Source organism: Vigna unguiculata, chromosome 9 (genome assembly GCF_037176805.1).
Source record: "Vigna unguiculata cultivar grain cowpea cultivar isolate G323 ecotype 2 chromosome 9, ASM3717680v1, whole genome shotgun sequence".
Taxonomy (NCBI): domain Eukaryota; kingdom Viridiplantae; phylum Streptophyta; class Magnoliopsida; order Fabales; family Fabaceae; genus Vigna; species Vigna unguiculata.
Genome location: NC_140800.1, coordinates 46,400,024 through 46,417,027, shown reverse-complemented (window position 1 = coordinate 46,417,027; position 17,004 = coordinate 46,400,024). Strand labels below are relative to the sequence as shown.

General features: G+C 30.9%; 3 protein-coding genes across 5 annotated transcripts; 1 reads left to right on the top strand and 2 right to left on the bottom strand.

Annotated features, from left to right (window-relative positions):
• Positions 1 to 1,077: 1,077 nt before the first annotated feature.
• LOC114196140 (uncharacterized) lies at positions 1,078 to 3,419 on the top strand. The gene is made up of 6 exons (XM_028086684.2): positions 1,078 to 1,560; positions 1,910 to 2,109; positions 2,220 to 2,360; positions 2,445 to 2,525; positions 2,887 to 3,011; positions 3,101 to 3,419. Exons 1-6 carry the CDS (start codon positions 1,338 to 1,340, stop codon positions 3,147 to 3,149), a joined length of 819 nt encoding a protein of 272 aa, XP_027942485.1. The 5' UTR covers positions 1,078 to 1,337; the 3' UTR covers positions 3,150 to 3,419.
• Positions 3,420 to 5,042: 1,623 nt separating this feature from the next.
• On the bottom strand, positions 5,043 to 9,388 carry LOC114196149 (5'-methylthioadenosine/S-adenosylhomocysteine nucleosidase-like). The gene is made up of 8 exons (XM_028086699.2): positions 9,227 to 9,388; positions 9,075 to 9,138; positions 8,673 to 8,764; positions 8,258 to 8,364; positions 7,451 to 7,525; positions 6,757 to 6,831; positions 5,806 to 5,898; positions 5,043 to 5,597 (listed from the first exon to the last, which is right to left on the bottom strand). The coding sequence occupies exons 1-8, from the start codon at positions 9,324 to 9,326 to the stop codon at positions 5,400 to 5,402; spliced, it is 804 nt and encodes a 267-aa protein (XP_027942500.1). The 5' UTR covers positions 9,327 to 9,388; the 3' UTR covers positions 5,043 to 5,399.
• Positions 9,389 to 10,347: 959 nt separating this feature from the next.
• Positions 10,348 to 15,824, bottom strand: LOC114196248 (5'-methylthioadenosine nucleosidase-like). Of its 3 annotated transcripts, none has more exons than XM_028086831.2 (8): positions 15,681 to 15,824; positions 15,527 to 15,590; positions 14,916 to 15,007; positions 14,083 to 14,189; positions 13,383 to 13,457; positions 12,232 to 12,306; positions 11,019 to 11,111; positions 10,348 to 10,829 (listed from the first exon to the last, which is right to left on the bottom strand). In XM_028086831.2, exons 1-8 carry the CDS (start codon positions 15,736 to 15,738, stop codon positions 10,632 to 10,634), a joined length of 762 nt encoding a protein of 253 aa, XP_027942632.1. In that variant the 5' UTR covers positions 15,739 to 15,824; the 3' UTR covers positions 10,348 to 10,631. The 3 variants fall into 3 exon arrangements, with proteins under 3 accessions (XP_027942632.1, XP_027942633.1, XP_085522276.1); XM_028086832.2 differs by having other exon boundaries at positions 14,083 to 14,102; XM_085666150.1 differs by lacking the exons at positions 15,527 to 15,590; positions 15,681 to 15,824 and adding an exon at positions 15,123 to 15,376.
• Positions 15,825 to 17,004: the final 1,180 nt, after the last annotated feature.

The following is a 17,004-nucleotide window of genomic DNA, read 5'->3' as shown; positions in this document are numbered from 1 at the left end:
GTAATTATCTTTTGTATGAAAAAATTAGTAGATAATTAATGTTTCGCCCCATATTTATTTATTTTTTTTACCTGAATTGAGCTACATTTAACATAAAACTGTTACCCAATTCAATTATATTAATTCACTACATTAAAAAAAAATACTTTCCAAAATTATAACAACTCAAAACAATGGTCATAAATTTGTCTTACTAATTAGTGAGAAGAAAGACAAATACTTTTTTTTTATTTTTTTTATGAAACGTTAAGTTACCCGTAGTATTACACGAGATATGAAATATTTATTTATACTATTCATACAATAAAACGTTAAACAACTTTTTTTGTAGTAAAATTATCATGCAATGGATATTTTTATAATATAATTGAGTCATGTCAAATTTTTTAATTTGAAACTCGTGTATTTATTTGTTACGAAATCCAGATATAATTACACACATTAAAAAAAACTCAATTCAACAACTCAACTGTCCAAATAAAAGTAATTAAAATTAGATAAAGAGATACATGTTAGACATATGCTATATATAAATTATAAATTAAGAGATTTAAAATTTAATTAATCCAAAAAAATTATTTAAAAATTTATTAAAACTAATTTTTTTGGATTTTGTTTCAAGTAGTTTGTTTCAAATTTTAATTCTAACATCGACGAACCAAATTCATATATATATATATATATATATATATATATATATATATATATATATATATATATATATATTTGATGATAAAATTATGTAATTTGTGTAAGAATATGAAAAATAAAGTTAACTGTAATTCAAGTTTTAAATTAAATAAAATCTGACTAACTTAAATCTATTTAATTTTCATATATCATTAAGAACTTTTAATACAATTCAAATAAAATCAAACACAACACTAAGAAGGATTTTTTTTTTCAATCATAGACAAGAAACTTTATAAAAGATAATACTTCAAATTTGTCATCATGGTCTTATTTTAACTTGTATAGCTTAAGGGAACGTGTGGTAGTATTCATTAAGAACGTACCACGAACGTTGAATTCCAAATTTGATATTCTAAAATAATTAAGATAAATAATAGCAACAGTGTTATATCTGTGATCGCGAAAAGTGCGCAAAACGGGTTTTTTTCCCTGGCAGTTTGGGTGGGGAATTGCAGCGACTCAAAGTCGAAGCTGACGTTGGAGTCGATTGAGTTGTGCCCTAATTCAGAATTTGGGGAGGGAAACGCATGCAACCATTTCAATTAGGAAGGAACGCAATTCAATTCAAATAATAAACAACTGAACAAATTAATTGAATCGGAGGAACGAGAGAAAGCGAGAGCGAAAGAGAAAAAGAAGGGATCATGAGGGGTGGGAAGAAAACGATCCACGCAATCATCACATGGATGCGGCGGCAACCACCAAAGGCGAAGGCTTTAATCGCCGTCTTGCTAGGCATGACGGCTCTCGTCCTTCTTCGCATCATCGTTCACGACCACGACAATCTTTTCGTCGCCGCCGAGGCTGTTCATTCTCTTGGAATCTCTGTTCTCATCTACAAGCTCATCAAAGAAAAAACTTGTGCCGGTTACTTATCCCTTCTTTCCACTTTCTTTAATTTCCTTTCCTTTTCTGTCAACGATTAGTCCCGTAATCTTTCAAGCTAAAATTATTAAATCTAATTTCTTTATATTTTTATTTAATATGTCTGCAATTTCCTTTTCAAAATTTCCAATTGCTCTGCGCTATGCATTAATGTTTAACTCAATGTGACCTACCTACCTATGGCATCGAGTTTTTGTTTGGTTCAGAACGTTCCCATTGGATCATTAATGGCATTGTTTGACTGATTTTATTTTCTTGCATTGTTGCTTGAAAAGAAGAAACACTATTCAGTTTTTTTTTTTTTTTTTGTTATATTCTTTGTGATGTGCAGGATTATCACTCAAATCCCAGGAATTGACGGCTCTGTTTTTAGCTGTTAGGCTGTACTGCAGTTTTGTCATGGAATATGATATACACACCCTTCTTGATTTGGCTACTTTTGCTACAACAGTGTGGGTTATATACATGATTCGTTTTAAATTGAGATCTAGTTACATGCACGAGAAAGACAATTTTGCTATATACCATGTGGTAATCACTTCAAAATTATAAGCTTCTTATTCTACATTGTTTTTCTTTTACTCAACTTAAAAGGTTATATACTTGTGCATTACCTGTTCTATTTTTGAAATTCAATGCAGGCGGTACCCTGTGCTGTGTTAGCCTTGTTTATTCATCCATCAACTTCACATCATTTATTGAACAGGATTTTCTGGGCATTCTGTGTATATCTTGAAGCTGTGTCGGTACTGCCCCAACTTAGAGTCATGCAGAACACCAAAGTATGTAACAACATGCATCATACATGTCATTACGTTATACAATTATACTATTTCCTTCTTCATTATTTCCCTTTATGCTTTCAGATTGTTGAGCCATTCACGGCACACTATGTATTTGCCCTGGGCGTGGCGAGATTCTTGAGTTGTGCTCATTGGGTTCTTCAGGTATGATGATTAGTTCATTAAAATTTGTGAATGCATTAGTCAGCTCTATGAGCCATTTTCAAATTCAGTTGTCACTTGTTTGCTTGCTTGTCCTGGTGTCTGTTATCACTAAGATGGACATTTCTGGATTGGCATAATAACAGCTTTCTTCTAAATGTATTGAGTTTTGTAGGACCATGTAGTCTGCCTGTATCTGATTTCATTTTATGGTTTGTTTGTATGTTCTATCTTTTAAATTCAATCAAATTTCTTTGCTAGCAGATTATTAATTTGCTGTTCTTAGCAAAGTACTTTAGTGGCAGCTTTGTGGATTTGCAAATTGGTAGTGTCCTACCAAATTACCATTTCTTGTTTGTAACAGGTGTTGGATAGTCGTGGACATTTGTTAGTTGCCTTGGGGTATGGATTGTGGCCGTCAATGGTGCTTATTTCAGAAATTGTTCAGACATTTATCTTAGCAGATTTCTGTTACTATTATGTTCAAAGGTTGGTTGAGTGCATCATATAGGTCTCTTTTTTCTATTTTGACCTCTTTTAGCGTGATTCTGTTCCTTACGATACATAATTTATTGCAGTGTTTTCGGGGGACAGCTTGTTCTCCGTCTACCTTCTGGAGTGGTGTGATTCACACGATTCACTTCACTGCATATTTGCATTTACATGAACATAAAGCAAGCTATATTTGTTGTTTGGAAGAGTTTGGCTCCTTGGAAGAATCTGGTTCTTTGTAAAGTTAGATATTAATGGAAAACTAGATATTTATGCTGAAGAGACGTTATTTGTAGTTGGAAATGCTATAATACACACGATGTGTCTATTTGCTTAGGTCTTGAAGAAATTCAGTTGTTGACAGAACATTTCTGCATTTTAAGCTTTGTTAACTGTTTGACTTGAGCCAATGAGGGTGGTGGGAGTGGTCATAAAGTTCTTTGAACTTTGAAGGGATTATTTTTTTTTTCCATAACATTTAGATAATGGTATTTTTTAAAGGTGTTTGTATTCCGTGTCCAAAATTAACATCTGGGAGTTTTATGTATTGTATCAGTTTGGTTATCCTCTGTATTTCACATGAATATTTTTTAAAAATGCAAAAGAATTAAATTAAAATCTCTGTAAACTTTTATTTAATTGATGATAATTATTTTAATAACTATAAAAATTAATAAAAAAAATACTGAGGGAAGTGCGAATGGAAGAACATAATAAGAGAAGAAAAAAGAGCAACACCTATCAATATGTCACACTAAAAATTATATGATTTCATTAGTACGATATTACATGAAAAGCATGAATTAAAAAATAAAATTTAATATATTTTTTAACCAATAACTTAATTTGGATTCTTAATATTCTTTTAGGTGTGTTTTTAGTGTCGTATAAAATTTATTAATTAAAAACCAATTATTAATATTCTTAATTCGATATTTGATTTTTTCGATAATTAAAATTTCTTTAAATAATCAATTGTAAATAAAAAAATAATTTGTTGGACCTACACTAAGTTACCTAAAATCTTAAAGTTATATATACTATTAAAGCAAAAATTGAATGAAATCTTACGATACCTTAGTACGTGACATTGAGGGACTCGATAAAAAAATAGTGCAAAATCTCAAAATAATTTCTTAAAGGTGGTATTAGAGTTAGGGAAAAACGTCTTTGTTAAGGCTGGACTAAATAGCTATAGTTATAGTTAAATACTATGAGGTATTATGTTTAAGAGGTTTATAAATTTTGTTCTGATACAATAGTTTTATAAAACACACACTTTGATAACCTTTTATAAATACTTTCAACCTTTTGGAACTTAAAAACAAAACTTTTATTTTTATGAAAATTCATGTTATACAAAAATGGTCCAAATATCTTATGGTTATACCACTGCATTCAATATAATTTTAATATAAATATAAATTTGGTAACGCTTAAAATGGGGAAACAACCACTTACTTGCACTAAAATAATTTAAATAAAACAAGATTAAATAAGTTAAACTAAACATGTAAAGTGTCTTAGTAAGCTTTTAAAAAATTGATTTTAATTTAAAAATGAGTTCGTAGAGTAATTTATGTTTAAATATTTCCTTCTTTTTTTTTTAAAGTACGATTGTAGTAAAACTTTAATTTTATTTTTAATTAAAAGGCTACTAAAATTTATTTTGTCTCAATTAATTTTTAAACTATAATCGATTCCTTAACACGAGATCAGATATTTATCTAAAACTAAGTCAGACACAGATACTTAAGGGAGCACCTTTAAGTATCTCCCAGATTTAATCATATACTTTATTTTATATGTACTGCAAAGACAAGCCCAAACATTAACTAAAGACCAATTTCACTGCATTTCAAGAGCCACGAAGTACAAAGATAAGGTTTTTTGTTGTGCACATTACTAAGGAAGGCATGTGCTTGAGCTTACATGTTTGTTTGTATAAGAAATAAGGCTATTTGGATTGCCTCAGGCCTGAACAACGAATATTCATAGGCCATAAGGCAAATTCATATCCCAAACATATGAGGGCAACCATGAAATAGGACACACTTCATTATTAAAATCGTTACTCAATCATTCCATCATCATGGAAAATTTGAGACAATAATCAAACATATTCCTTTAAGTGGTTCACTTAGAAATATATAGCATCGTACATGTTAACAATGATTGCCACAATCTTTGCCAGATAACTTGCACAGCTTGCAAGACCAGAACTACAAAAGAGACCACATGAGAGGTGGGGCGGCAATTTCTTCAGTTTATAAGTTTGTATTTTTTTTCTTAATTCTCACAAATTCCCAATCAATGATGGTAGTGTACAGTTGGAGCCCACGGTGCAACATTGCTTATGACAAAACTCAATCTGAAATTGGGTTGTCAAAGTTCAGATATGCACTTTCCATTAATAAAATTGATAACTTGTTCAACTGCCAAGTCAAGTTTAGCAGTTACAGCTGCTAAATTTTGCAGGAATTCTTCTGCAGTTGGTTTGTCACCATCAATGATATCAGTCACAGCTTTCACAAAAATTGCAGGAACTTTTAGAAGGTCAGCAACATATGCAATAGCAGCTCCCTGGAGAAAAAGTTGAAACGGGGAGTTAAAGCCAATATTCAACAAGGAAAAATTAGAACTACTATTAGTTATCATTCAGTTCTCTGCAATTTAAACGGGGGTTTATTTTATGCAATAAGGTGTGATTTGTGAAAATGTAGATTCATGCCATTCCCCATAGATTAACAGAAAATCCCACAGTCTAAAGTAACCAAATATATCAGATTACCTCCATATCTTTAACTGTGGCATCATTTGCAATGATGGATGATTCATCCTGCTGTGACATATCTAAAGAGTCACCAGTTGACAATTTAGCCACCTGAAATATGCACATATATTAATTGGGTTCAAGTTCTGCACAATTAATCTAAGCAAAAGAACTGGCCACAATAACACAATGAAACAAACCAAAGTACATTTTTCATCTGTTTGAACTGTAAAATGGAACATCAACTTGCTTCTGTCTAGGATGTTTTATCTCGTGTGAAAGTGATCTACTATTATTATAATTGAAGTTAAAGCTATTTATTCATTTGCAAGATTTTCAACGCAAATCAGCAATACATTTGTAACCTCCTCATACACCAATATACAAGACAAAAGTGTATTGCCCGGCCTCTAAAGAACACATAAAGGTAATAAGCAATATCAGAGAGATAAATACATTAATGATTAGACAAAAGTAATGGTCAACAACCTGGAAACTTTAGATTATCATAAAAAAAAGGGTTTATATTTTTTCCATTCATCTACGATTTATAAATTATAATTCATAGCTTGACATTGTCTAGTAGAAAAAATAAATTACACATGTAAATCTCCATGTTATCAGCAGAAATGTTTATCCTACAAGACATACCGATTCATAAACTAGTCTAAACATACATCATATGCAACCAAGATGTCAGCAGGAGTGACTAATCTCAACTGAACTCCTAGTCAAAGCATCAAGCCAAGACAATCCTAGAAAAACAACACAATTTGTGTGATCAAAGGTACAAACTTCACAAAAATGAGCGGGCAGTTCTTCAATCTAGGTAATCTGGTTAACAAATGGAACCTAACTCAGAATTTTGGATGACAACATTTTGTGATATCAAGGTATTTCTTGCGAATGTGAATTTTAAATAAAGTGTTTTATTTTCAAGAGCAAATCATATTACCAAATAACACTCACCTTTAGATTAAGCTCCTTTACAAGGTTGGCTGCTTCAAAGGCTTTTCGTAAACCAACCCCGTACAGATCAAAAACCTGCAAAAGATATCAAACATATCAAACTTCTACTGCACTACATTGCAAGCATGAAACAAATTATCAATGAATTAAAAATTAATTCACCAGTATCAATGAAAAATATTAAAATATGTTATGGTAACTCTCTGCCAATAGTTTATACGCAAGATTCTTAACTGCGCCAACAGAAAATTATAAAAGAAAACATAGCATTTAACCCACTAAGTTAATAAGTCAAAATTAATGATACTGATAGATCAATCACATTACTCTTTCTCAAACTTTTCTTGGATGGTTAACTAAGAACTAGAGCAAGATGAGTTATATAACACTGACGTTGTTAAAATTTTATTGTAGATAGAGCATTAATAGAATTAAAGAAGAACACATGTAAAATGAACCAAATCCTAAGAAGATAGAAATAAGTTCAAACTACAAAAATGATACTCTTCTTATTCTCTTTCCCCATTTTTCCTCCAGTACACAGTAAAAAAAAAACACCACCACAACAAACAATAGATATTATATGCATTACAGTCTTAAATATCAACTTGCCATGGTCAAACATACTTCAAGTAGAGAAGGGGGCAAAGACAAAGCAATCAAGGGCTACCAAGAGGCATAACAAAACACTTACGGGTATGGGTATTCTTCTGTCATGAAAGGCACAGTCTGATACAATGAACACATCACCAATACTAGCTCCTTTGGCCTGAAAGCATCCAGTAATGAACACCACTTAGATAAATATGTTCATGCATATACAAATTCATTTGTCTGTGACTGCAAAATTATATTTTTGACTACATACTCTGTCATTATAAGATTTGAATTTAATATGAAGAGTTACTATTTGTTATTTGTACATCAATTGTGGAAAGTCAAACAATTGCACAGGCAGGTAAACATAATCTTGTCATCAATAGATTACAGTCATATGGTCGGTCAATCCACTTTAAATAGTCATGCATTTTAGTTTAATCGATTTTTTGATTACAAAAAAAAAAAATCTATATAAAATTATAAAGCACAATCAATGGCTATCATTGATTGTAAATTATGTTTTTCGTTTAACTTTGTTTGATCACTTATTGTAAGTTATAAAAACATCTTTTAGAAGACAAAAAGTTATTTAACATAAGATTACAGCATGAAATTTTTTTCTTTGAAATGCGTGTACTATACAGTGACAATGATTTCCTGTAATAAAAAAACAGTTGTATCAACTACACCAAGAGGGTATGTAAAAAATGAAAAACATTGCAACAGATAATTAATTCATATATTGAAAATGAATATGACTACAATTTCACAGGAAGGAGGATCAAAAGTAGCTAAACACCGAAGAGATCAACAAATAGCACAAGGCACAGACATTTTTTGGGATACAAAACTAGAAAATCAGTTACCATAAGACTATTGCTCAAGGGAAGACAGTGCTTACCTTGAAGCCACCAGCAGTTCCTGCATTGATGATCAAGTCTGGTTGTAATGCTTGTACAGCGGCATATGTTACAAGAGCAGATGATATTGTGCCTACGCTATCAACCCCTGAAAGAAATAGATCAGAACCCTGTCAAATGAAAACTAGCAGTCAAACCAAAATTGCTGCTTTCCTTATGTTCCTTGAAGACATGAAATGGGGGCATGTTACAGTTATACCGACTAACATTCAAACTACTTCTGATGTAACACAATCAGGAAACATAGTCCAGACTTCATTAAAGGGGCAGAGATCATGTTTTTATATTTCTTCCTAGAGGTTTTGATTAGGAAAAGCTTCATAGCAGCAAATTCATTATTCCCATCCCATCACATTTCTTCCAATCAATCAAATTGACAAGAACCAACATCCTTACCTAAAACAGGATCTTTTCCAGGCCAGATCAAGCTTATATTGAGATCTTTGTATGTCCCACGATAACGGACCCAAGGAACTCCTTGTGGAAACCTGCAGCATTGTGCAAAGACAGACACTTCAATCAATGTAAATATGTGAAATGTAAAGGTCCACTATATTTCAACCTCGCAGTAACAAATAAATCAATAATTGATTGAAAAAGAAAAAAACTAAATCTAGTCCAAGCAATTCTAAGATGCTGCAGGAATTAAAAAATAATTAGAAAACAACATAATATGATACAATATTTCATTTCACCCAAGATTAGGCCAAAGTAAAAGAAATAAAGAAGGTGATTAACTAATTACAGTAAGTAGTCTTAAAACCTAAGAAAAGAAAAGAGAGGAAGAGAGATACAGACGGAGAATTAGGTTCCTCGGTGAGCTGGAATCTGTTGACTATGGGAAGTGCTTCCGTCTGCATAGCTGTTATTCATTCCGTACAACATTAACATTAATATTAGAACAATTAAATAGAATAGAAAATTGAAGATAACATAACATCTTAGGGTACCAACGATGATGACGATGTTAGAAATGGGTTTGTTCTGGGCAGCCATGGTTTGCTGGTCAGGAGGAGGAGGAGCATCTGATTGGTCCCCAAGCGCAGCCATGACTATTTGTTGCAGATTCGTACTATTTTTCGCTTCTATCTCTGTTCCCCACGAGAAATAATATATATATATATATATATATATATATATATATATATATATATATATATATATATATATATATATATATATATATGAAATAATATGACTTTATTTTGGCCAGTAAATTTTTTTCATTTTGTTGTACTTTTGTTCCTCAAGTTTTTTTTTTTCTTTTTAATCTGGGTAGTGTCGAAAAATTCAACTTATTAATCACTTGTCTAATTTATTTATTTCTCAACTAACGTCTTTATAGTTAATGTCTAATAACAATAATTAAATAATGATTATAAACTCTTAAATACACACTTAGAAGAACAAACATTAGTATTCCAAAATTAATGAGAAAAAAATAAGATGAAATTTTTGGAGAACTAAAATTATATTTTAAAATTTGTAAAAGGAGTAAAAATATAATTACTAAATTATAATAAAATGTAATATATCCACACCATTGGTTGTAAAATAGTTTATATTGTTAGCTAATTAAAACATAACCTTTTGTGATTTCCAAAATAGTTGTTAAGTTAATATAATTACTATGTGATATCTATCTGCAATAAGTATGTAATTTATATTATAAATAACACTAACCTAGATCGATAATACCAAATAAAAGCAAAAGATAAATACAGGGAATAAAAACAAATAAACACTTCTCTACGCAAAAATAAGTACGACATTCCCTGATTTTGGATAAATATAATCACATTCTGCAACTTAAACCTAAATAGTAAATAAGTTATTTAATTTTGAATATATTTTGATTTTCTTTTGGTACAGGAATATATTTCATTTGAATATACTTTTCTAACTACGTGAACTTATCCTTAGTTTTTAAATGAATATTTGAAAAAAATAAATTAAGAAGAATTTAAAAGTAAAATCAATAATTGGAAGTATAGTTTTTGTTGGGTTTGATCAGAGGTCCATTAAATATAAATTTACATTTGTCGTGAAACAATGATTATTCTCAATAAACTGCCAAAAAACAATTATTCTATACATAGTTTTTTATTTTGTCCAAACTTGGTTTGTGTACATGTTTACAGTGAATGTCACAAATGTTAGCAGATAACTTGCACAGCCATCAACGTCAGAATAGTACAAAAGAGGGAAGAGAGGAAGGGATGCAATATCTTCAGTTTATACTGAGTTTAATTTTGCTTAAATCTCACAAACAAATTCCTAATCAATAATGACAGTGTTCTAGCCTGAGCCCACCATAATTGAATACAAAACAACTTGGAAGATGAAATTTCCTTGTCAAAGTTCAGATACCGATTTTCCATTAATAAAATTAACAACTTGTTCAACAGCCGGGTCAAGCACATCAGCTACAGCAGCCAAATTCTCCAGAAACTCTTCTACAATCGGTTTGTCGCCATCAACGATATTAGTTACAGCTTTTACAAAAATTGCTGGAACTTTCAGAAGGTCAGCAACATAAGCAATAGCTGCTCCCTGGAAGAAAATGTTGAAACTGGGAGTTAAGCCTATATATTTCACAATTGAACGATCAGAACAATTACTAGTTAGTTATTCAGTCCTCTGATATTTAAATGGGGATTTATTTGATGACACAACATGTTATTTGTGAATATGTGGATTCATGCAATTCCCAATATGAGTGGAATGTGCCAATCAGTTTACCTCCATATCTATAACTGTTGCATCATTTGCCATGATTAATGATTCATCCTGCAGTGTCATGTCTAAAGAGTCACCAGTAGACAATCTACCCACCTGAAAATAATGAGCAAATGTCGTTTAAAGTTCAAGTCTTACATAAGTAACGTAAAAACAACTATAGAATTGGGCAACAAATACACAGTGTAGCAAATCAAGGCACATGTTCATGTATTTGATCTTCAACTGTAACATAACCATGTTCCAGAGTATGATATTTATCTGGTGTGAAGACTACTATTATTATCTAGGTTAAAGCTGTTTATTCACTTGCAAGATATTAATGCAAAGGCAGCAATGCATTTGTAACCTCATCTAACACTAATGGTAATACAGGAAAAACCGGTTCAATTCAATTCCCTCTAAATTGGGTATGGGTTCAAACTATGCCAAGACTGCACCACCTTGCCTCAAAAGAAGAAATATAAACATAAAGTATATAAACAGCAAGAGATAAATGTATTAATGACCTGAACAAAGTAAAGGTCACCAACTTGGCAGAAGCTAGACAATTTCTTTTTGCATTGGCATAAAATGGTTTGCTTTCATCATTCACTGATTGCATATTAGACTGACTGAAAATGAATTAAACATGTAAATCTCCAATTTATCAGCAGAGATGGTTGTCCAACGAGGCAAATAAAAAATAAAATAGATTAGACATTTTTTTGCACATGACGAGTGTTAGCAACTCACTCATTAATATACATCTTCTAACACACTCTTTTAGGGGTTGAAACTTGTGATTTATGTGATTTCCAATTAACTTTAGTCAACAAAAAAAGTGTGTTCAAAATAATGTATAGAAGATTGCATTCCTAACATTTCTCTTGGGCAGATTATAATATGTTGGCTTCAAAATTAATCCTTGAACGTCTAATCATACGGATATTATTAACAGTAAGAATCTAATCCAAAATGAACTCCAAAGTGTCAAGTCAAGACAGTCATAAAAACAGGAAGATAACTTTTGTGCTCGAATGCACAAACTTTGCAAGATGGCATTTGCATCTCTTTCAATCCAGGTAATCTGGTTAACAGATGGCACATGATTTAGTTGGCAATATGAATTTTGAATAAGATTACTGTTAATTTTTTGTTTTGATCGGCAAGATTAACTGTTATGAAGAGTTTTGTTTTCAGCAGAAGCGTATACATTTTATCAAATATTACTCACCTTTAGATTCAGCTCCTTTATAAGGTTTGGTGTATTAAAGGCTTTACGTAAACCAACTCCATACAGATCAAATCCCTGCAAAAGACATTTCATGTCTATATATATTAATGTTTACAGAAAAACTTCTTACTCACTACATTGTGAGCACGGAGCAACTTTGTTCTTGTTCACCCCTCACCCCCAAAAAGGCTTAAAAGATAAACCTGAAAACATACATCTATTTAGCATTCAACTCACAAATGGAATATCTCAACAGAAGTTTTAAAATTTAAAATCCATTATTATCGACCAAGAAATACTGAAATAAATCACTCTAAGTCTCTAGCCAAATAATTGTCAATAAGATTCCTAATCGACTAATTGAAAACTCTAAGAGAAAAATAGTATGTAATCCTCTTGATTAAAATCTAACTTGACATACTTTTAGTATATAGCAATTGCACAAATGGTATAGATAGGTCAACCACTATACTTAATATTAAGAAGTGAGTTTAAGCCCAAATCATCCTTAAAAAACAAACTTGTTAAAAGTTGTCTCCTACACACATCCTTCATGTCAAGGTACGTACATCTTGTACATTAGATGAGATATTTGTGAGTGGTCGATAGCGAGTAACACAATAGGTCCTAGAAACCTCGTTAGGATAAGCTCTAATACTATATTAAAAAGTGTGCTTATGTCTAACTAAATCTCATCAAATTAGCTTGTAAGGTGATAAATGTCTCTACTTAGACACTATAAATTGACTTTATTTCTAGTCGATGTAGGATCTTTAACACTTACTCATATTTTTTCTATTTGATCAATGGAGAAAATAAAGAATAAGAGGTATATCATGCTGAAATCATTCAACTATTATTCTTTTTCCTAGTTAAATAATATTATTGGAAGGAAAGAAGAGATACATGTTAAAAGAGAGACATGCATCCCACATAGATAGAACAAAAGCCAAAACAGAGAAAGGATGTATTTTCTTAACGCTTCACACCTTCTCCCCCAACACATACGTAGTACCAAAACACTAACATCACTATAGATTATTCCATCAATTGCTTTCTTAAATAAAAACTTGACACAGCCAACTGCACTTCCAAATAGAGAAGAGTGTAAAAAACAACAATCGAGAACTATCAAGAGGAATTACACTTACAGGTATTGGTATTCTTCTGTCATGAAAAGCACAATCTGATATAATAAAAATATCCCCAATACTAGCTCCTTTGGCCTGAAAACATTCAACAATAAACACTATTTAGAAAAATATGTTCATGTACACACACATGCATATAGCTGCATCATAATATTTTTAACAACTTGTATAATCATCATAAGATTTTGATTCACTGAGAGTTAGTATTTGAGTCATGTACACCAGTGGGGGAGGAAGTACAACAACTGCACATGCTGGTAGAAAATAAGTTTGTCATCAACATGCCACAGTCATATTGTCCATTCACACAGTAATACATTTTAGTAATCAATTTCTTCATACCAGAACAATTTATACATAAAATTATGAGACATCAAATCAATGACCATTTACAAATAATGCATTAGATCAATTGATTTTTACCATAAAACACTTATGTTATAAGTTCATTCATCACAAAAAAATTAGAAAAATATAAGAAGCAGTATTTAACATAGAATACAGGGTCAGATTCAAAACATTGTACCACATGTTACCATAAACTATTGCAAAAATGAATACGTCAATAATTTCAAATATAGAGGATCAAAACAAACTAACCCAGGAAGAGATGCGAAAAGTATAACAGACATTTGAGAGTTCAAAACTAGTAATCCGGCAAGTCTAACACTATTATGCTGTGGGAGAAGACAGTGCCAACCTTGAAGCCACCGGTAGTGCCTGCATTGATGATCAAGTCGGGTTGTAATGCTTGAATAGCAGCATATGTTACAAGAGCAGATGGTATTGTGCCTATACTATCAACCCCTGAAAGAAATGGATCAAGACTCGTCAAATCAAAGTAGCAGGCAAAACAAATTGCCACTTTCTCTCTTTATGTAGGTGGGGTCATGTTATAGTTGTTCTAAGAGACATCCAAACTACCACCCATGTAACACAATGAGGAAACAAAGAAAGTCTAATCTAGACAAAACTCAGCAAAAACCCTGTTATTCTTTTTCTATTGTTTGGTCATAGTGGTTTTTGATTGGAACATAAACTCGTTCATTCTTCCCAGCTTATCACTTTTCTTCCAAACAATCAATACATCATTAACCTAATTAACAACGGTGGCCCATCACAAATTTTGCCCACACTTAGAAGAACCTGAACCTCTTATAATTTGAGTTTAAACCTTATTAAATCTTACAGAACTAATAAAACTAGGGGCTCCCTAAGAGATGATTTCGTGCCTGGAATGAGAAGTTCGTAGGACTCACTATACTTAATAATGGTCCAATAGCTGATGATGAGATAAATTCAAACAGCAGTTAACATAGATTCTTATAAAATGTTAGAATTTATATTTAAACATAACTTGGTTACAAAATCATAAAATTAAAAGAGTGATAATATAATTATATCAACGATCCAAGTAGAATCTCCAACAGAATCGGATATGAAATTAACTAGTGATAATTGTAAAAGCAACCGATAATTGGGTGGTTAGAAGTGGTGCACGAAGAATCGAAGGAAAAAGAGAAAACATCTTACCTGAAGCTGGATCTTTTCCAGGCCAAATCAAGTTTATACTAAGATCCTTGTATGTCCCATGATAACGGACCCAAGGAACCCTTCCTGGAAACCTGCACCATTGTGTATAGAAACTTCAATCTATTGTAAATATGTGAAAAGCAAAGGTCCACTTTGCTTCAATCTCCTCAATAGAAACCAAATAGATAACTAGTTCAAAAACTACACCAAGGAAATTCCAAGATTTGTAAGCAGCATAGCATCAATGCTCTATTTCTTTTAAGCTGAAGGTTGACCAAAATAAATTAAAAAAAAAAAAAAGATAACTTGTATGACAAACTAAGCAGAGAAAGAGATCGCAAAAGAGTGAATTTTCCTTGAAATTCTAATCGTTAATCAAGTTAGTTTTAAAATTAATAAAACTAATAAAATAATCCTTAAAATTGACAATTTATTTAATAGAAGCAGATTACTAACAAACACTGATTTGTAAAAAAATATTTTGGAGTGTTTCTTGTACAATCTTTAAGGATCTTTTTATAATATATATATATATATATATATATATATATATATATATATATATATATTAATTAGTTATTTCAGAGTAAACTGAGAGAGAGGATACAGACAAGGAGCGAGGATGCTGAGTGAGCCGGAATCTATTGACGATGGGAAGTGCTTCCGTCTCCATAGCTATTGTTCATTCCATTCAATACAACACTAACATTAACACCATCACACAAAAGCACTGCAAAGCATAACGTACAGGGGCGTGTAAGTTACCAACGACGATGACGATGTTTAATATGGGTCGGATATCAGGTTTGGGTTGACCCGCCATGGCTTCTTCTCTGATTGTTTTGCTGCAGATTCTTGGTTCTTTTATCGCGCTATGACACTGTTTTCTTTTTTCAACAATAAAATATCTCTTTTTAATTTTTAATATGTCCATGAAAATGAAATGATAAATATGGTTGATATTATATATATATATATAAAGTTTAATTCTCTTAAATTGAGTATTTTAATCAAATTTTTATCAAAAATGTTTTCATTAAGTGCTTAAAATATTATTGGTTTAGATAGTTTTTAGGTATAATTAGTCGTATAGTACCCGATGTGGGGTTAGTAGGTCTCTTTCACACAGGATTGACGAATGCCGTTAGTCAACGTGTCACGTGTCAGTCTGTAGTTTTTTTTATTTTTTTAAAAAATTTTTTATTTTTTATTTAATTTTTTTTAATTTTTTGAAAAAAAATAAAAAATGCCACGTGTAAAGTCCCTGTGTGTGACACGTGGCATTGTTAGTACCACATGGCATTGTTAGTACCACGTGACATTGTCAGTGCCACATGTCAATATCACTATCAGATGCCATTGTGTTGATTTCGATCTAGTCTCCATGTATGTCTTTTGTTTCAATTTAGTACCTAAGTATGTGTATCTGAGTCAATTTTGTCTCAATTTTTTTTCATAATTAAAATCCATTTTTTTTATAAAATTAAAAGTAATTAAGTATAAAAGTTTAACAAAAATTAAGTATTTGATATTTATATTAAAATTTAGTGGTAAAAGTTATTTTATTAAGTCATTTTTAATAATAAAAAAAATTAGTATAACATTCAAACCAATAGAAATTTTGGTTTAAAATTAGTAAGAGACAATATTGTTCTATTAAAAAAAAATTAACAAAACATGAGTACTTAATAAAAAAGTAATTAATAAAGTAATATGTTAAAAAGTCGTTTTTAATAAAAAATATTCGTATAACATTTATATAAATAATAAATTTGGTCTGAAATTAAGAAGAAAAATATAAATATTAGTACTTAATTTTGTAAAAATATTTATACTTAATTATTTTTAATCTTATAAAAAATGGATTACAAAAATATTTTAATTATTAAAAAAAATTGGGACAAAATTGAATCAAATACACTTATTTAGATACTAAATTGAAACAAAAAGACATATATGGGGACTAAATCGAGATCAACACAATGACATCTGATAATGACACTAACACGTGACATTGCAATACCACGTGGCACTGACAACGCCACGTGTCACACACAGGGACTTGACACGTGGCATTTTTATTTTTTTT